The sequence below is a fragment of the Motacilla alba genome, chromosome 5 (genome assembly GCF_015832195.1).
Source record: "Motacilla alba alba isolate MOTALB_02 chromosome 5, Motacilla_alba_V1.0_pri, whole genome shotgun sequence".
Lineage (NCBI taxonomy): Eukaryota > Metazoa > Chordata > Aves > Passeriformes > Motacillidae > Motacilla > Motacilla alba.
The window spans coordinates 30,880,350-30,901,324 of record NC_052020.1 but is presented as its reverse complement, the minus strand read 5'-3'; the positions used below and the strand labels follow the sequence as shown (position 1 = coordinate 30,901,324).

General features: G+C 33.0%; 1 protein-coding gene across 10 annotated transcripts in view; it reads left to right on the top strand.

Moving 5' to 3' along the window:
• The window catches only part of RYR3 (ryanodine receptor 3), a 190,868-nt gene that overhangs the window by 144,734 nt on the left and 25,159 nt on the right, over positions 1 to 20,975 (top strand). For 6 of the 10 annotated variants that reach the window (XM_038139157.1, XM_038139154.1, XM_038139153.1 and 3 more), the window contains 16 exons: positions 3,630 to 3,644; positions 6,639 to 6,809; positions 7,265 to 7,324; positions 8,465 to 8,596; positions 9,432 to 9,544; positions 13,494 to 13,590; positions 15,142 to 15,251; positions 16,060 to 16,111; positions 16,791 to 16,841; positions 17,123 to 17,222; positions 17,429 to 17,508; positions 17,821 to 17,897; positions 19,571 to 19,644; positions 19,886 to 19,903; positions 20,391 to 20,471; positions 20,861 to 20,949. In XM_038139157.1, the coding sequence (XP_037995085.1) occupies positions 3,630 to 3,644; positions 6,639 to 6,809; positions 7,265 to 7,324; positions 8,465 to 8,596; positions 9,432 to 9,544; positions 13,494 to 13,590; positions 15,142 to 15,251; positions 16,060 to 16,111; positions 16,791 to 16,841; positions 17,123 to 17,222; positions 17,429 to 17,508; positions 17,821 to 17,897; positions 19,571 to 19,644; positions 19,886 to 19,903; positions 20,391 to 20,471; positions 20,861 to 20,949 (1,320 nt within the window). The remainder of the gene's footprint in view (positions 1 to 3,629; positions 3,645 to 6,638; positions 6,810 to 7,264; positions 7,325 to 8,464; positions 8,597 to 9,431; positions 9,545 to 13,493; positions 13,591 to 15,141; positions 15,252 to 16,059; positions 16,112 to 16,790; positions 16,842 to 17,122; positions 17,223 to 17,428; positions 17,509 to 17,820; positions 17,898 to 19,570; positions 19,645 to 19,885; positions 19,904 to 20,390; positions 20,472 to 20,860; positions 20,950 to 20,975) is intronic. The other 4 variants (XM_038139161.1, XM_038139162.1, XM_038139160.1 and 1 more) reach the window with 1 other exon arrangement.

The window sequence follows — 20,975 nt, the reverse complement described above, 5'->3', positions numbered from 1 at the left end:
TGCACAATATAACAGACTATAATATGTAGCTCTGTACTTTTATCATATGGCAATCCTTGCACACACATTTATTATGTGTATTTTAATGTTTATACTTTACAATTGGCCTGAGGAGATGAAAAATAGGCGTACTTCCATTTTTTAGCCACCATAGATTAGAAACAGTGCATTTAATCTAAATTGTGTCCCACTTCAGTACTGATAACAGCATAATATGAAGTGTTAGTGTCATATTTTTGTCAGTCTGGCATGGCAGGAATAAAAGACAAGTCTTTACAAAATAAGGAATAGGTACTTCTGTTACTGTACTACTTGAAGGCTTAGAATAGTTAGAGGATTTCCTGTTAATGTTTTCTGCAGGAATTTTAGATCTCTTCTTTGAGAGTATTTCAGTTGCATAGAATACATTTCCTTTGGATACACTGAGGTAAATCAGGAGTGGATTTTGATAAAATCACAGGAATTTAACATCAAGAATCTCTATTACCCAAATCTGATTTTGAGATATATTTTCAAACGCCTGCTGTTTATATTTAAGTATACAGTATACTATGTATGAATAATTGTATGAATATATTTGTAACAGAGGTGTAGATGCATATGTAAATATGTTTTTGTTCCATGGGTATACAGTACAGAGAGATTCTGGGGGTTTTTTGTATGCATATAATTTTTTGTAAGCAAATTCATGTCAACTTATGGCATTCCAGGACACTGTGAATGGTTATTGCTAATAAAGGAAGAGATAAAATACTGTATTGTTCATGTCTGAATATTTTATTAATATGTACTGTGGCGGCAGGCATGGTTGCAGAACAGCTGACAATTTAGATAGTTGTTTCATGATGACTTAAATACCATGAAATATATGAATTGTCTTTTAGAAGGGTTGTATTGGTTTTCCATATATGGTTCCTAAGCAGGAAATGGCTAATATTTCATAATATAAAATATAAGTGGTCTAAACCCAGCACATCCAATAAATTATAGATTTACATCTGCTTTGTTGGCTTTTTTTTTTTTAAGACTGCATAGGCTAAAAGAAAAAAGAAATTCTCTAAGTAACTGAATTTCAGGTTTTCTTGCAGGTTTGATATTTATTTCTATCCTTAGACATTGATCAGTAGAGGACATTACATTAGGAAACATTATAATTTCTTGCTTTAATATTAATATTTATCTCCAAAAGTAGCAAGTTTACTGAATAATTAGCTCTTTCCTCTCTATCACTTATTCCTCTTTATTCTCATTATTTCTAGTGGATGTGATCTTATCCAATATTTATCAAGCATGACAAGGTATAGAAAACTGAATAGGAACATTGGCTATTGACAGTGAGCCCAGGACAGAACATTTTGTGGTCTCCTAAAGGAGTGAGGCCCAGGCTGATCTCAGACTGCCTTAGGTAACAGAGACAGAGATTCAGTGTTGTTCCTGATAAAAAATACTGGGATGCCATCAGAGTGTAAGGTGTAGTACATCCTGTACAGAAGGTTCTATATCCTTACATGCCATCTGAAAGGAAAAAAAAAGAAAACAGAGGAGAATGGAGTAGCATTATGTTACTTATTGGTAGCTAATATCCATGGTAACAAAAAATTCATCATTACAATCAAGAAATTCATTAAGTACCCATTGTATCTTTATTATACTATATTAACTTTGTTACTAGTTTTTCAAATAAATGTATTAACAGCTGAGAATTTAATTTTTCTTTTCTAAAAATATGGCAGCAGAATGCTCGGAGGGGAATGGTAAGTTAGAGAACTTTCAGCCTGAGAGAGACTGGTAACTTAGATCACATTGAAATACCAGATTTCTGATAGAAGTGTTGAAAATGGAGAATTTAAACACATTCAACTCCACTAGTCTGTTATATTCGACCCCTTCATAGGTTTCTTGATAAAATAGCCTTTCGGTTAGGAGGAAATGATGTCCTATTGTGTTTTTCAGTTAACTGGAATACATTCGCATGTACATAATATCTGTGTAATATGCATGTGGGCAATTTTTCTGTGTCAGTTTTGGAATCTAAATGAATGTGTGTCTGGATATACACCTTCAGCTGCTAAACATTTACATATTCTTCTGGAGTTTTACTTGACTTGCCCTCATTAATTTTTATAATCTATTCTTAAGAATAGATTGAGTAAATCTATTATAGAAGTTAGAGGCCATCACAAAATGCAAGTTGTTATTATGGCACAAACATGGTTGTTTGTGCCCATCTGTAACATGTAGTACATATTGTTTGCAGATTTACTATAGTTAGATGAATTTATGTTAGTATTTTCTGCAGGAATTTTAGATGTCTTCTTTGAGAGTATTTCAATTGCATAGAATACTTTTCCTTTGGATATACTGAGGCAAATCAAGAGTGGATTTTTTTTTATGGTCAGCTACAATGAATTAAATATAATTAACATTTCCTTATCTTTAGTGTATACATACACCTGTATATACCTGCTGAGCCATGTCTATGCAGCATCTACATATTTCACACAAGTGAAATTTTAAATTAAAATTTGCTATTTTCTGAAGGTATTAAATATTATAAGATGTTAAGATTCTAACAGTTAATTCGAATATTAGCCCTTTGCTTTTCTTTACTTGTATCTGCTTTTCTTACTATATAATATAGTAATTAATAATAATATAGTATAGTAAACTGTGATATAAACAGAGTAGGCTATAAAAGGATTTTAATACCTTGGCATCAACATTTTGAAACTTATTCAAGTATCACAAGAAAAGAAAGTTTCTTCTAGGGCAGAATGAAAGAAGTGAGGGCTTGTATGTGTTTTTTTTCTGCTGGTTTTTAACCAACAGCTTTCTATAGTATTTTCATATGCCTGGTTCAGGATTCTTTTCAGTAATAGTTTATTTTATCTTACCATAAATAAATGGTTTTGTCGTTATTTTCTTAAGATTTCCTGACACAATTATAGTATAATGTTGATAGTGGAATACATATTTATTTGAGTGTATTTATGGTATTAATATAATAAATGGGGAAAATCCTCTGTAAGTATGAGAGTTACTGCTGAGTTTATAATACTGTTTTCAAAATGTGTACTGCTGAGAGATGCAAGCTAAAGTTTTCTCTCAGGCTGTCTTAAAAAGAGTAATTAGCTATGCAACGGGAAAATAGATCTGTTATACCTTGCCAGTGATCATTTGATTTCTAAACACATTTTTTTCTCAAATATATTTTGATGGGGAAAAGAGGTAGAAAGAGCTATTTTTGTGAAAATGTGAATATTTTTCATTACTGGATTATACAGAGTTCCAGACACCATTCTTCTTTTAACAAAACTGGGAAGAGATGCAGTAATCAGTGTATTGATAGGTTAATTTACTGGATGTCCTTAAAGGTGCAAGCAACAAATGGAAGTGTATGGTAGAACAACAATAGAAATTCAGAAGTTCAATCATTCAATAAAGATTAAGCTGATTTCACTAAGATCTCGTTTGGTTATGCATTTACAGTCTATTGTTTTAGCTATGAGCTTACTATATTTTTACTGTCCTCATAAAGCTGAGTAAGTTTATAAATAACTTGTAAAATTATCATCTTTTCATCTCTTTTACTTATGCTTTTTTTTCCCCTTTATTTTTCTTTCATACAGGCCATGCAAGTAAAGGTACAGGTCAAAGTGCATGATGTGTCTTTGTTTTAGATTTAGAGACAATCAGGCTCCAAGCACTCTTTCCATTGATCATAGCAGTGGCGTCACAAAGTGAAGCACCAGGTTCCACCTACTATAAATTTCGTCCCAGCTAAAGTGGCAGTCTTTGACCAGAGCAGATGAAATTCTCTTTGGCACTCCTAAATATTGCTTCATGTGAAAATGTACTAAAGCAACTATATTAGATGTACATTCTACCTCTGCTGTCCTTCTGCATTCTATTTTTTTGCTAAAATAGTGAAGTAGATATTGTGGAAGAAATGTCTAAGTAGAGTCATTAGAAAGATGTATTTGGCTTATGATATTCAAGAAGAATATTTGGCAGAAATCTGCTATAACCTCTACCCTATCTGTAGGTGAATAGAAAATTGTATTAAATCCAATAAGTTTAAATAAGATATACAGTTCAAATCCTACCTTTTTCCAAGAGTAAAATGGTCTTTACTAAAGGTGTGAGACGTGACAAAGCTTTAGAATAACCCTTATTTCTTTTATGTATTTAATGTATTTGAAAATTTCTGTTCCTTCATTGAACTATAGGTCACTTCCCTTTGCATCATTCATATTCTTTTTTTTTTTAATATCAATTTCTAAAATAGATGGTTACTTTCTGACCTATGGTGCATTCTTCATGGGTGAAGTAGAATAAGCAGCAAAATGGAGCATAAATCCTTTCATCTTTCCCTTTACCCTGTGTGCTGAGAAGCACACATGATGCTGTGAAGAGCTTTTAATCAATTAAACTGGAGACATGAGTTAAAAAGGGAAAAGCTCTGTTAAACTAATAACCTAATTTCATGCTTTGCTACTGTCAAACTTCTCCAGGTATACAGAGTAGGATTTAATGACTGCGCTCATAGTAATCTCAAAGAAGAGAAGCTCAAAGGGGGATGGAAATAAAAAAGAAAATTATAATCTTAACCAGTTTCAGCTGATTTTTTTAGTGTAAATAGATTATTTCTTCCTTTTCATTGTGTATTTAGTTATTATTAATCTTCTAAAGAATTTGTAATTGGTTTTTGGTATATGGATTTTTTTCAGAAATATCCATTTGTGTGTTTAAATCCTCAGACAAGTAAGACTATTATATTTTTTTAGGCCACCAAATTATATCATTCCTCCTGTTGAGGTCCTTTTAGCACAGTTAATTATTTAGGCAAAATATATCTGATTCAATGCTCTTTACATATGCAATGCAGGTATTCTGTGTGCATAGGTGCATATTAGAACTGAAAGAGACAAAATTGCATTGTCATTTAGGTTTCAGTCTGTGACTCTATTTATACATTTAGCAGCTGTAGAAGTGAATTCACAAGCAGCAGAATTTATGGCAAAGGCAGAATGGATCTTCTTTTCATGTTTCTAAAATTCTCCAGTTTTAAGGTTCACAATCTTATTAATTTCATATGAACATAAAGAAAATTGAATGTGCAAAATGTCCACTGGAGTAAAAGATGCAAAAACCAGTATCCCTGCCGTTCCTTTTTTTTTCTTTTAAAAATTTATCTATTATATATTTTGTTATTCCTTATTTAAGATGCATAGTGACGCCACTGGAGTACAGTGATACATTGTGGGATTTGTTTGTCTGCTGTCAATGTAGAGTACAAATAATGTCATTATTAAAGCCATTGCATCACTATTTCTAAGGCACTTTGAAAAGCAAAGCTTTGAGGCAAAGTACTCTCCTGCAATTGTTAGTTCCTTAAGAAAGGAAGCCACATCCATTGCGTGTTCACTCACACTTCAAAATACTTAACATGAGCTATGTACATAGAGATTCCCCATCTAGAAGATAGAATTTGCCAAAATTTATCACCAAATAGAATACATACGGCTGCCTTTTTTCTTCCAGTGATTACTGTGATAATAGTGAGGCGTTAATTGGGAAATCATGAATTGCAATGGATTCTGCTGTATCCTTATGTGGAACTACACAATCTATTATAAGAACAGCAGTTTGTAAATCCTAATTGACAGAAGGGAAAGGATGTGGAGGGTTAAATGTAATTTTGTAGTGTTGTACAAGCCTGGAGGCCTAGTCCTGAAATCTTATCTTAAGCAAAACTCCCCTTGAGTATAGTAGGAGTTTAATCTGGGTACAGAATTCAGAACTGGGCTGTTTGATGTTGTTACTGTTTACTGTGTGTTCATTAAATATATGGGTCTGTTTGAAAGATTTTGGTTCTCTGTCTCACAAAAGAAAAGTTGGATGTGAAATATGTTGTACAGTGTCTGTCATAAGAAGATAGGACAGATGTTATTCTGTTGTGCTGTTTACTTCTGTCTCTTTTGTTTTCCTTTTCCTATTAATGATGATATCCAAAGATACAACATTTTAAAATTTTTGTCCCAAATTTATTAATATTATCCAAAGCCAAAGGGTAGCACTTTCCCAGAGGCATTAATTCACTGGCATTTTATAACATTGAATCAAAGCCTTTTAAATAATACTGTTTTACAGATGAGACAAGTCATGCAATATTCATTCATTCAGACCCTGGATAACTATCTTTATATAAATCTCTTACAAAAATTTAAACATCGTAAATTTGTCTCTGTAACATTGGACAAATAATAGTGTCCCCCGAGAATGATTCAGCTTTTAATTTTAGGGTTGTTTCCGATTTTAAAGGTAAGATCCAGAAAATATTGTCAAAATCATATGTACGAATGCACACAAAAGTGTGTGACTCCTATTACCACATTACTGTTACTGCATTTTCTGCACTGGTGCACACCAGAAGTATTCCTTTACGTTTTCTGACCAAGCCTATGCACCCTTCCTCTAGCGTAGCATTTTTAATTATTTGTACAACATCAGGAATATAGTTTCCTCGGATCATTAGGGAAGAGCGTGTTGGAGAAGTGTGTGATCAGAAAATTAAAGTAATTTTTATTTTTTTCTTTTCTTTTCTTTTCCCCCTTTTAAATTTTTTTAACTTATAGTCTGGAGGACAAGATCAAGAGAGAAAGAAATCAAAACGCAGAGGGGATTTGTACTCCATACAAACATCCTTGATTGTGGCTGCACTTAAAAAAATGCTTCCTATTGGTTTGAATATGTGCACTCCTGGAGACCAAGAGCTCATCTCTTTGGCTAAGACTAGATATAGCCATGTAAGTGTGTGCTTTTAATGGTTTTTAGTGCAAAAATAAGCAGAACATTTTTTAAATTAATTTTGAAGCATGGAAATCTAAGCAGTCAATATTATTAAATATCTGTATGTACTGTAAACAATTATAGCTGCTAATTATTGTGCTTTTTTTTAAAAAAAAATGTGCATATAGAGGTGCCATATTTTCCCTGGTTTTTTCCATTTGTATACCATGTGCAGTTTTATATATTCATATTCTTTTGCACCAAATACTGAAGTACAATTAATTAGCTTTCCCTTCAATGTTTAACCCTTGTTTTATGGTTAAAGAAAGCCTTTGCCCCTTCTGGTATCTTACATACTTTGAAAGCAAAAGTGATTAAATTTCAATATTGAAATATAAGCTGTTCTATGTTGTAAAAGTTCTTGTGAAATGAATCATAATCTGAACTGAAAAATATTTCTACCTTTCTACAGAGAGACACAGATGAGGAAGTCAAAGAACACCTACGCAACAATTTACACTTGCAGGAAAAGGTAATATAGAAAAATCTGTCTTATAGATGCCAATGTGCATTTTCAAAACACAGAAGGTGCAACCCTTTTGGAGTTTTTTTTTTTGGTGATACATTAAAAAAATCCAAAAAGCTATTAGAAAGGCTTCCATTTTAAAATTATTCTTCCTGATATTTCATTGCAATAAATGCCTTATTTATAGCTTTGTTTAGTATAGTCAAGTTTCTGGAAGATCTGTAGAATGGGACAAGTGTGAAGAATTGAGATACTGGTAGTCTTAAGGCTCTAATTACTTAGAATCAACTTGATTCAAGAAGAAAATAAAATTGAAACTCTACTACTTCAGCTTTTCTGCTTGAATCAGGCTTTCAATAATGATTAAATTAGGTATTTCTAAAAATATATACATTTTAAACTGAGTATAATAAAATACAAAAAGCTTGTGTCATTTTAGCACTTGTGAGTTTTTACAAGTTCATTTATAGTCCTTTATAGTACAATTTATAGGCTGAATACACTGTCAAAAGTAATACCAATATGGAGTCTTCATCATTCTGTAAATTAAAAATAATTCAGATCATTGCCTCAGTGTTCAAACACAATAAGAGTAACTTACTTATGTGTCATGGAAGTTGACTGTCTATTTGCTATAAATTTGTGCTTGCATACATTAAAATGAACACAAGAAATACTTTAATGTGGTTTTCCTATTTCTGTCTTGCAAGGAAAAAAAAAGAAAAAAAATAAAAACTTTGTCTATAACTCTTCACCTACTGAAATTCCAACTGTCTTTTCCAGACTCCAAAAAACAGCTTTACACTCTCAGTACAAAGGCTCTGCAAATTAAACTCCATCCCAGCACTAAATCTGCTTCCTTATTTTTAATGAAGTTAAGAGGAATAAATAAGTTGTAAGGTACTTTATTTGGTTTCATGAAATAAAAATACAGAACCTTGCTTAAGAATTGAATTCAATTGCCCAATAATATATAGAATCAATGCCATTTTTTTGAGCAGCTAGCAGATGTTAATTTGGTCTGAAAGGGGACAGAAATTGGGAATATTTATAACCTTCTTTATTATACTATGGGAGTTGAAGCGGTGCCATTCAAATTCAGTGCCTTCATTCAGCTGCTTAGAAATGAAATATGTTGGGTTTCAGTCTGATGATCCAGCTGTGAAATGGCAGCTAAATCTGTACAAAGACATTTCAAAGAGTGATGGACCTACTGACCCTGAGAAAAATGTGGAACGTGTGCAGAGGATATCAGCTGCTCTGTATCATCTGGAGCAGGTAAAAAGCCAAATGTCTATGCTGTGTTTATTTTTGAAAAACAGATTTTTCCTTGCAGAGATGATTTCAGGTACAGCGACTGTCATCATAAAAGTGTCCAGATAAAACTTAGGGTTTTGTACATGTGTGCATGCAAGTACCCATACACATACAGATGTGTATATATGGAAGTTTTCAATGTAATCTGTTGAAGTGCCTCCATTTATCTGCAAGGAAAACTCAGGGTATATTTCTGCAAAACTGCATGAACAGTCATATGAAGTATAACACTCAAATTATCTCCAGGGCTGTAGCTGGAAACCCTTTTGATTTTAGGCAGAGGTGTTTGCGGGTGCACTTTTTTTTAATATATTGAGTTTAACCTGTCTCCTATTTCTGCATCATAGGATGCTGTGGCAACTTTTGAGTTGCTGGCCTGTTCATCCAAATGATGCAATTTAAATAAAGGCACTTGTTCTTTTCCTACATAAAGTTGATCCATTCCACTCACAAATGATATAGCACGGAAATACGTTCACATGAACAACTGAATATGCATTGTTAGAAACAGACAAAATAACTTTTGAAATTTACCAAGTAGTCCTATTCATGAGGTGTTCTAACATGTTGAATATTCTTGTCTGAATAATGGAGAGATTTCTATATAGAAGGTCCCTAGTATTTTTCCCTATTAATAAAAAAATAAAGCCCCAAAAGATCATTTTTTTTTCAGATGCTGCAGAGCATTGGTAACATTTTCTACTTTGCTAACTAGCTAGCCACTAGCTGTATAAATTTTTTTTTGGCGAAAGATGAAAATTTTCCATTGCATATACTAGAAGATATTTTCCCATAGGTTGAACAACCACTGAGATCAAAAAAAGCTGTTTGGCACAAACTCCTGTCAAAACAACGCAAAAGGGCTGTTGTTGCCTGTTTCAGAATGGCACCATTATACAACCTGCCAAGGTAAGGGGCTGAAAGGTTTATTTCTTCGTAACTTTTGTTTGCATTGTTTACTGAGTGCAAACACTGCTTCTGTGTTTACCTACATATTTGTTGATTGTTAGGTGTATCTAATTTTAAGAGACAAGAATTGATTAGTCATCAGCTAATTTCTCACAGTAGCAAAATAGTCATCTCATGGCAAATAACCTGAGTAGGAAAACACCATAAGGATTACATGCTTCATTTTTGTCAGTTATTCTGTATAGTTCCTCAACTTATCTGTGAAAACCATTAAGATGTTGCTGTTTCTGTCCATTTTTTGTCTCTGATTTGTTGCTCTTTTTATTCTCCTGTGGTTTTATTTTTTTCTCTCCTTTTTTTTTTTCAAATTTTGTACGGCTCTTCCTCTCCTCTTGCATGAACACTTCATGCTCTGTAGCTTGTCTGGGCCAATCTTCAGCTACTACATCAGAATGTTATATGAATTAAAGTGACTATTGGGGCAGAGCAGTGAAGAGATCACTGCAGAATGATATTTTATACTTCTATGTTGCTCTGCTTCTTATTCCAGTTGAATGTAGATACCACAAAGTCCACAATAAAATATATCCTGTGCCTGGATCCAAGTACTGCTTTAAGCAGAATAATAAGATCATATGTCACTGGAGTAACTTCCTTTACTCTGTTTCTTCTCAAAAAAAATCTGAGTTTTATTCAGATAGAACTTAAGCACATGTTTAATTAGGTTTGCTTCTCTCCTTCTGCAATTTTTCACTTTTTGTGTTTAATATTATTATTCAAAGATTTCTGGCAAAGTATTTTACCGCAGAATTTCTAAATGTGTTTATTATAGCCAATTTACACACTTGGTGTAAAGGTCTTTAGTTAAAAGTCTCTAGCTGTGCCACTAACACACTGGAGAAATATTAGGTTTGCACAGGACAAATAAAAACCAGCTTATACCATAAACCTTCACAACCTTCCTTTACAAAAATGAGTAGTTCTATATTATAATAACTTCTCCAAGGTATTATGCTACCACCAGGCCATCTTTAAAGAACCAAAAAATGGAGAGGATTAAATACAACATAAAAAAAACAGCCAGTATCAATCCTTCCATCTTCAAGAGCTGAGTTTGGCAAAACAAGAGGAAGTGGTATGAAGAAATACCATTTCAGCACAACCTTTTTGTGAGCAAGTTTTTTTTTCCACAACATATTCTATGTTTGTAAATTCTTAAAATGTTTAGAATAAATGCATGACCACTCAAATGTTAAAAGAGCTCCTCCTTTTTTTGCCTTACAAAGCACCCACTTCTATTTTTTATATTTGAGGTTGACGGACTGCTTGCCAAGAGGCAAAGTGGGTTATGAATCTTTAAATTCTTAACTTTTTAATTTTCAATAAAATAAAGAATAATACCATATTGAAATAGAACACTTACATTGTCTTTGATTTTTTAAAAAATGTTTTTGTGTTAAAAACTTTTCTCGAGCATTTTCTTCTCAAACTTTATGGTAGATTTTGTGGAGCAGTTTGCTGCTAATTTGAATATGAATGTAAGGGAAATCTGCCCAGCTATTTCCCTTTGTAGTTGGTAAAAATGAACTATAAAACTATAAATGAACTCATAAAATTATTTTTGTCAATTAATTGTGTTCTCTGCACTTCAAAACAAACAAGAGTGTAAACACAGTTTAAACTTAAAATCTTAAAGTCGTGGAAAAGTGTGGATTGGAATGGACCTTCAAAGGTCATCTATCCCAACCCTGCTGCCATGAGCAAACTTCTGGGTATATTGCTCACCTGACAGGTTCAAACCAAAGTTTTAAAGTTCACTAGCTTATAGTCACTTTTTTTTTCTGGATAAGTCATACCATCCTGACAGGAAAATAAGGCTATCACACTATTATAACAATCTCCATCATCTAAATTGACAGTGTTGTTCAGACATGCCTGAACCCTAGGGAGAATATTTCAAGTGGGGTATGATTTGTTCTAGGAGCTATTTAAATCTCTTTGATCCAGAGTTTAAAATGCAGCTTTCTATCTTGTCTATTTCTTCATTTTAGTTGCAGCTTTGTATTGAGAGTGTTAGTTCTTTGATGCTAGAATCAATTAATTTAAAGGGCAGTAAACAAATGTTATAGTATTAACCTTTCATTTATCCTAGAAAAGATAAATCTTCAGTAAGTAATAAGCTTACTATTTTGAAAATTTTCCAGATATTTAGGTGGCTTTCAGTATAGTTTAATTTTAATCTCAGAGCTTAAGATAATTTTCTGCAAAACCCACTCCAATGTCTATCAGTTTTTAGGAATTTCAGTAAGGTATTTCAGAAACTGACATGTCTATTGATATGAAAGTGTTTGTTAAATCACTGAAAAATTACTTTAACTGCTACCACAAATATTCCAAGAACTCCCTTTGATGAAAAGTCCCTGTAGATACAAAATAAATAGCTATATTTTAAAATATAATTTCAATTAATTAAACATCAGTTAAGTTAGGAAGTACTAATTCTTCATGTTCTGTGTTTATTGAATGTACATGGCTTTGAAAAAGTGTGTTATGTGATAAGTGTTTTCTCTGAGATGTGTCTATGTTTGATGTTTCAAGGAAATTAATTTGAAAAAACTTTGTCTTATTGTCTGTCATCTGTATATGCACATAGATGCAGCAAAGTTGTACATGGCAAATTTTCAAGCACGGTTTACGATACATTCTTTCTGAGTACTTTATTGAATTTAACTTGTGCCTTTCTTCAATGAAAACCTATATGCTTTTCTTCAGACACAAAATTAGCAATTTCTTCCTGAGCACCTTTCAACGTGTTTGGCTGGAAAAAGTACATGAAAAAACTCAGTATGACAGGCTTATACTCAAGTTAACGGTAATGTAACTTGTGGAGAGCCTCTTGCTTATGCGCCCACTTCTTCCTTCCCAGCCATGATTTGATATTATCATAAAAACATGAATTTGTACAATTTTCAGAGGGGATTCTGATTGGTCAGTTTTTGAAATTTGATAATAAAACAGAACCAGTGTCAGCAAGTGAGCCTAAAGTGTTGACTCAACAGCTAATCCATTATAAAATACCGATTCATGTGCACATTGTATTTAAAAGGTATTTAATGGTGTATATGCAATGCATTTTTATAGCTTTTTTTGGTGGCAACTGATAAAAGTAAATGAAAAGGCTGCATGGAACAGCCTTTCTAACATCATGTAGTGCAGCTCAAAAAAAATTTCCTCCAAAAAAATTTGAAGATGGAATTATTTTGCCATTATTATGTGTAGTCTTATTGCCATAAGCTGTATTTTCTGTGAAAGTTAAATCCATGAATAGTATACAGTAACAATTAATACGACTTGGAGTTTTCTAAAATCGGTCATTTTATAGAGCAGGTTTTTTTATATTTCTAATGCAACTCCTTTGAGCACATGCTAATACTGCCCTGATTTGGAACTGAAGACAAGAAGCTGAGGTTAGGCTTCTTTCTGTGGAAGAAGGCAATGATTGTCTGTAGATATGATGCTGGAAAGAACTTGACAGTTATTTTGGTGTTGATGGCCAGTGTCTCCTGTCTTGATGTTCTAAATCTAGTAATTTGGATTTACACCTTGTAGATGTATACCCCACTCACTCATTCTCAGTCTGTTCAAGTGTGTGTTTTTCTCATGCTCGCATTAAGGTATCAGTCTTGTAGTTTCATGGATAATGTATTTCAGGCTTCTCTTAGCCTTCAAAATAAAAAGTAATGTATACATACGTGTTTAAAAACAGTAAGAATGTTCAAAAGTAGCTGCAGGTTTGTCACTGAATGTTATTTATGTTTTGCATTTTGTTTCACTGACCAATCAGAGGATCAGAATTGTACAAATATGTATCCTTACTAACCATTAACCATCTGAGCTGTTATACTCTGTTCCGTTACCCCTCTTGATCTCACTTTCACAACCCCCCCAGGCACCGTTCTATTAACCTCTTCCTCAATGGCTATCAGAACTTTTGGATAGAAACAGAGGAATATTCATTTGAGGAGAAACTAGTTCAGGATTTGGCTGTAAGTACTGACATAACTGGGCATATATTTCAATGCCCACTTCAGTGTGTATTCTATGTATCTATTATAAAAGATATTTAATTTCTGTGTACTGTATGCATAAACTTATAAAATATTAATCCTTATGCTTCAGAGCATAAGGTCATTTTCTGCTGTGGTCAAAAAGACATCGTCCTTTGATGCACACTGAAGTGCATTAAGGTGATCTATGCCTGCAGATGAGATACATGATACTTATTCTCAGGAAGAGAAATGGATTAGATGAAGAGTCAGACTGTTTTTGTCATTACGGTAATTCCTATGTTTGTATATATTATTTTCTGAGGTGTTTTTAAAGCTTGATATTATTGATCCTTTTCCCTTTTAAAATTTTTATGCATAATTAATTTTAACATTTTCAGCTTTGATACAAATTATTTTTGCTGTTTTCCTTTTTGATGCATCATAAGGACAAGTACATATATGCATCCATATTTAGCAAAAATGTAGTTAACCTGTGTACTTGATAAAAGTGATTGGTAAACTTCAGGATTTTGGTAGTGAACACGGGTTCAGAATGCATACTGCTCTTTCTTTTTCCTCTGTGTAGTTAGCTTGTCAAAAATACCTCCAAGGAGCTTATCTCCACAGTCTCTAAACACCATGAAAGTTAATATACAGCTTCATGGGTCACATGCAGATGCATCAGGAAGTGCTTCAGTGTTAACAGAAACAGTCATGTTGTGCTTTTTAAAGAGACATTGTAGAGACAGAGAATGCTTTGGGTTGGAAGGGACCACAGAGATCATCTGGTTCCAACCCCCCTGCCATGGGTAGGGACATTCTCCACATGTTCTGGACAATTACATGGTCAGTCTTTGTTTGACTTTGATGCTTCTTGCTAAAGGAAAGAATGAGGCCATTAATCAAAGCAGTGCCTGCAATTCTCTCAGATTTCCTAGAGAAGTAAATTGAACTTCTGCAATTAAAATAATTACTGTAATTACAAAGGTGTGATAACACAAGTAAGGTAAGGGTAATAATCTGAACTTTGGCCAGTTCTATGTTACATTTTTAACTGCCAAAAAATGTTTGAAGTTTACAATAATGAGCATTAATTGAACCAAGGTTACCTAGAAATTATAAATGAAAAGATTGTAGCTAATGCTAGCCTGAATAGGATGTATCTGATGATGTTATTAAAAATTATTCCAGTATCTACCACGAAATAATTGAACTAGAACTTCCTTTCTATTCGAGTCAACTGGAGATGCATGAATTCTCTTGAATAAGACTTCCCCACGCTTTCCCCAGTCTCATTCTCAATATCTTGCAAATGAGAAAATTCTAAAGTTACAAAAATAATGAATAAAAACCATATACTCTTATCTCTTTTGAATCATACAGGCACATAATGCTGCAGGTTATGCTGTAAACTCCTGAATAAGATGAATTTGAGCAGTTAATACAAATTGGACAGAATAAAATTACTGGAATCCTTTCCTAAGCTTAATTACTGATTTTTTTTCTTAGTTATGAAGCTTAACTTTAATATTCTAAATCTTGAGACAGACATCTCCAAAAAAAGATGAAGAGGAAGAAGAAGAGACTGAGAAAAACCATCCTGATCCACTTCATCAGATTATCCTCTATTTTAGCCGCAGTGCTCTTACAGAGAGAAGGTAAAAGAGCTGTGGGGAAAAGCCCATGGAGTAAAAGCACATAGTAACTGAATTTTTAGTAACATTATCAAAGTGATTTAACAAGAGTGTAGTTCATTATTGTACATGGTGAATACTTTTTCCCTCTTAGTTTCATTGGAGTTTTCATGTATTTAAACTCAGTATAACCTTTAGATTGAGATAAATATTGACTATTTTTGACATTTTAAAAGCTTGGTAAATACCCAATGCAGAAATGATTGAGCATGACTTCTTCTGGAAACACAAATTCTATATGAATTGCAGGTTCAATCAGAGTACTTTGCCCTGGTCTCTCCTGTTAATTAATAGATGTATGTTCTTGGTTTTGGTATTCATTACATTTCACTCACTAAGTCAGAAAAGGTTTTGTTGATGTTTATGAATCTCATTGCCAACTTCTGTTTTGACTTTAGATTGATTAGAATGATTAGATTTTTATGAGTATTCTAGAGTTTCATACACTTTTTTCTGTATGACTAATAAAATCTTGCCATATGACAGTTATAATTATTCTAATTTATATTTCCATATTACTTTTCTGCATCTTCAACAGCCAATGATGACACAAAATGACTAAGTTGAATGCACAAATATACCATTAAATTGTTTGACTAAAAACTTAGAGACTTGGATTTAGATAAGAGAAGTCCTTCATGACACAATTTTCAAGATTAATAGCTTTTCAAGTAGACTAATTTATTAAAATACCTTTTAATAAAAAAGGTAGGCATATGAAATCTTTATATTACTATATCATAAAATTTGAAATATTTTTTACTCTTCACAGCAATCTAGGACATGATCCTCTATATATTGCCTATTCTGCCATGATGGCAAAAGTAAGTACATAATTTCAAGCTCCATCCCTCACTGCATTTAGGTACTTCCCATTCATTTTAGATGCTTCTTAAAACTTTTCTTTCTGTTTCTTACATCGACTGCTTGATAATAACTTCTGCATTTTTAATAAAGCAAATGCAGTTCAGTTTTACATATAGGTATAATAAAACATTTCCTATGTTAAAGCAATACTATAAAATTTCAGTAGGTGCAGTCCTGTTCCTTTCACTTGACACTTCTTTTTGCATGTGATTAACTCCTGAGCAGTTTAAACCTATTAGTTATCTATATTCTTTGGGTAATTATTTTGAAGTCTGTCAAAGTTAAGTCAGTTTTTTTTTTTGAGACATATTGATTACAGCTGACTTGTGATGAGAGCTTGACTGTGAAGAGAAATATCATGGATATAGAGATATGGCACAAGGTTATATAGCCTGCAGTTACAGGGTGTGTGTGTAGTTGGATGAGTACCCTGAAATACTCACACATTAGGGAATATCAGCTTCTTAATGAGGATAAGCACAAATATTTACAATTAAAGGTTTTTAAAATCTTCTTAATACCTTCAGTAATTGCTTGAAAAATTATTTGGCAATTTTGTAGAAATAGTATAGCAAAAGGAGGCATCATGTTTCTTAATAAGTAAGATCTTGTGATTTCTGTTTTTAACATCAAAAGAGCTGTCAGGAAGAAGAAGAGGGAGATGAAGAAAAAGAGAAGACATTTGAGGTGAGAGTTTAAATAATATTTCTTTCTCATAATCTAATGTGGAAGTACTTTAAATATGTCCAGTGGAATAAATGCAAAAATAGCATAACACGTTGTGTTGAACACAGCAAGATGGTTTACTAGGTTATTCACATTAAAGAAAGATGGGGTGTTTTGAAGCTTTGGAGTCAAACAACTCATGGGAGGCAGATGGTCTTCAACAACTTCCGATTTCTCATCTTCCTATTTTTCCTGGATCCATTCCAATCTGTAGTCTGTTCTCATTTCATTCCCAAACCCAGGAGAAAGAAATGGAAAAGCAGAGAACTCTCTATCAGCAAGCTCGCTTGCATGATCGAGGAGCTGCTGAGATGGTCCTTCAGATGATTAGTGCAAGCAAAGGTAATGCTCTGTGATATCTTTGAAGTAACACAGGTGTGTTATTTCATTGTACCTGTCATGTAAATATCATAAACAGCTTCTATACAACACCTAATGAGGCAAAATAAATGTCAGTAACAACTGCACTGAGTATAAGTTCCAGACTGCATTTCTGATTGAAGAGCTCATAACTGCAAGTTTTAAGGAGTGTATCCTTGTTTTGACAGGTCATACAGGACCCATGGTTGTTGAAACACTGAAACTTGGTATTGCTATTCTAAATGGTGGAAATACCATAGTTCAACAGGTAATGTGTTTCCAGCTAGTGTGAGTCTTGCTTGCATAAATGAGGTGAGAAATTTTGAGAATTTTAGTGTCCTGTTGTTTCATTTTAAGCCAAACAGTGAAGAAATATCAGTGTATTTTTGGTACAAGAGCAATTATGTTATTTTTTACCAGTGATTTGCATTTCAAGGAACTTTTGAATTCATATAATTTTGATATCATTAATTATAAGGATACTTATTAGTATCCTTATAATTAGTACAAATTACTAGTTATTTTTATTGTATATATTGTTAATGTTGTATTTTTTCCCTTAAAAATATACAACATTTAGAAAATGCTAGACTACCTGAAGGAGAAAAAGGATGCTGGATTTTTCCAAAGCCTCTCTGGCTTGATGCAGTCCTGCAGGTAAAACCATAAATTGCATTATTAAAGGTTCTGTTTTATTCATATTCACTGGCTTATTTTTCAGCTCAGGTGGATGTGTTAGATTTAAATTACAGGAGTCACAGGTTAAAGAACTCTTGTGAGAGAGCTTTGTGAATCACAGGAACAGCCTGGTAATTTTTTAGAGTATTCTTCCAAAGGAGAAAATAAAGCAAAAGACTGCACATGCCTTTGAAGATTTAGTTTGAAGAGACAGAAAAGTAAAATATAATGGCTCCTTTACTGATCCTAGATCCTTCGAGGTTTTTGTCTGGTAGGTTGCAAGGATGGAGAAGAGCCACCACAAAGGGGGAGATAGGCCAGTGGAGCTTTACTAAGCTTTCAGTTTCTGCACGTTTCTGGCGAGTTGCATAATCGCAGTCTCTTCTGAATCCCCTGCATATGCATCAGGTTTGTTAGAGTTGGCATGTGACCAGTGAGACTCTAGTAGTCCATTCCCTTGATAAAACAGTTCAAATTAGTTGAGGTAAAGGTCTTCCATGCAGAAGACAGAAAATTTCTGGTGTTTTTGATTACTCTTACAGTAGACAACCTCTTTTATTCAGCTTTTTAAAGAACCAGAGGGGTTCTGAAGGAGTAGACTAGGAATTAGAAGTGGAGGAGCTGTATGAATAGAGGATAAATGTGGAAGGAATTGTGACCGGCACTGCAGAAATTATTGTTGAATATTTGCAGCCTAATTAAATAATACCTTCATTGTCATGTTTTTCATTTAGTAGAACACTTTAGCAGGGATTTGCTCAAACAGGGCCTGGTGTGACATAATTAGAAATTTTGTGTATGTATTATTCAGGATTTCATTAGAAGAGGTATTTATAAAATGACTTGAACAGATAAGAAATGATAAGAAAATGAAAAAGATGCTTTAAGAAATGCTTTTGGTTTTAATGATGTCACTAGATTGAATATGTGACTGCATTTCTATTTAACTGAACTAAAATTAGATAATGGTAGAATTTTATTAGAGGGTTTGAATGAAAGTATTCTGACTGGGTGGTGAGAAGAATCATGATTTTCTAGTCCATGTGCTGAGCTATGCCAAGTTAACAAAGTAAAATTCATATATCACTGTCTTTTGACCTTGGAAGAGATGGAACCTCTGATTACAGTTCTTTCTGGTACATATAGAATCAGAAACTCCATACATCTTCTGAATAATATAACCATGTTATAATATAATATAGCAATATTCTTTAATAATACATACAGAAACAATATAATAAAAGTCATAGTGACAACTTAGTGGAAAACAGTGTGAGAGAGAAACAACGGCAGTAGTCTCCTTTAGTGGTAGGTTTAAATCAACATAAAAGGGTAATATTTCAGGCTCCTTTTCCACTCCTCATTTGTACATGAAACCATGAATGACATTATCAGGAGTGAAGTTAGGTAAATGGTAAGACATGACCTCAGACTCATTTCTTTTCAGAATTGGACACTGGACTCTTAGTTTCATCCAAAATTCGTTTATTTAATACAAGTAATAAATAAAATATGAGGCGATGCATGTCATAGTGGGTCAAAAGCAGTAGTTGAAGGCCTCTAGAAATTTTGTAGATGAAAATGATTTTCCATTGGTTACTACAGTCCTTTTTCCCATTTGTGCTGTTGTTCTTCTTTTCTTCAAATATAAGTGTTCTTGACTTGAATGCGTTTGAGAGACAGAATAAAGCGGAAGGCCTGGGAATGGTTACTGAAGAAGGAACTCGTAAGTAGAATGAAATTGATTCCAGTAGTGCTTCAAACATTATTTGTGCTTCCTTCTTTAACTTGAACTGTTGTTTACTCTGGCTTGAGGTTTCTGTTGTTAAACTTTCTATAAGTAATTCTAGGCTCTGGGTTCTGAATATGCTTTTTTTTACAATATCTTTAGCAATAATTTTTAAGAAAAATATTGTAACTTCCAATATTCTTATCTTGTATTCTTGTTATTTTTCTTTGATCCACAGTCATCGTTCGTGAGCGTGGTATGTTTGGGTTTACAGTTTTTGATACTATTGTTGCAAAAGTGTGTTGCAAATACAGAGAGAAACCTCTCATTGCATCTTCTCAGATATCTTTAGGTTTAGCTTTATGGTCTGCAGCAGGTTGTGTGTTTAGCTTGAATAAAGAGTTTGATGCTTATTAAAGAAGTGTCACTCATATTTAAGGCATGATTTTAGTTATGACTAACAATTTACTTATTAGATATATATCCTGTTGCCTTTTTTTTTCAAATTAGTGTTGTTTTTTTAACCATGGATGCATTGGAGTGCTAAATACTTTGGCTCTGCTTTTTCTGTCTCAGTTTTTCTTTTCATTATTATCAGTCTGTTTCTTTTAAATTGCTTTAACGCTTTTAAATACTGGTTCTTTTATTAAAATTCCAGTTTAAAAGGTTACTGTAGGATTATGTGTTCTGCATAATTAATCATAACAATTGTCACATAATCATTGTATTTATTTATTTTAAAGGTGAAAAAGTCTTGCAGCATGATGAATTTACTCGAGATCTATTTAGATTTTTGCAACTTCTCTGTGAAGGGCATAACAATGGTAAGAGAACTGAATTAATTTTGTAGAAAATGTGTGGTGAGTCTCTTCCTAAGCAGAGTGCAATGGAACCAACGTTTTCTACTAATGCATTAAGTTTCCTGGGGGAAACTGGCATGACAACAATTTGAATTGCAGAGTTCAATTTGATTTTTTAAGTCTTAATTTAGTTTTGGTGTTTAGTATATTACTAGTAAAGCCTGTTCCAAGTCACCTGGGTAACAATTCTTCAGTTATATATAAATGGGATCTAAAGTTGAATTTCTATGACAAAAGCATCTGTATTCAAAAACATATTTAAAAAGTAGGCATTCCCCATGAAAATAGAAAAACAATGTTGTATTTTTTTTTCCTTTGTATACTAACCAAGCACAAATCACTTCTTATTTCAGATTTTCAAAATTACTTACGTACTCAGATGGGCAACACCACAACAGTGAATATTATCATTAGTACTGTTGACTATCTCTTGCGTCTTCAGGTGAGGAAAAAACAGGTGAAAATTGA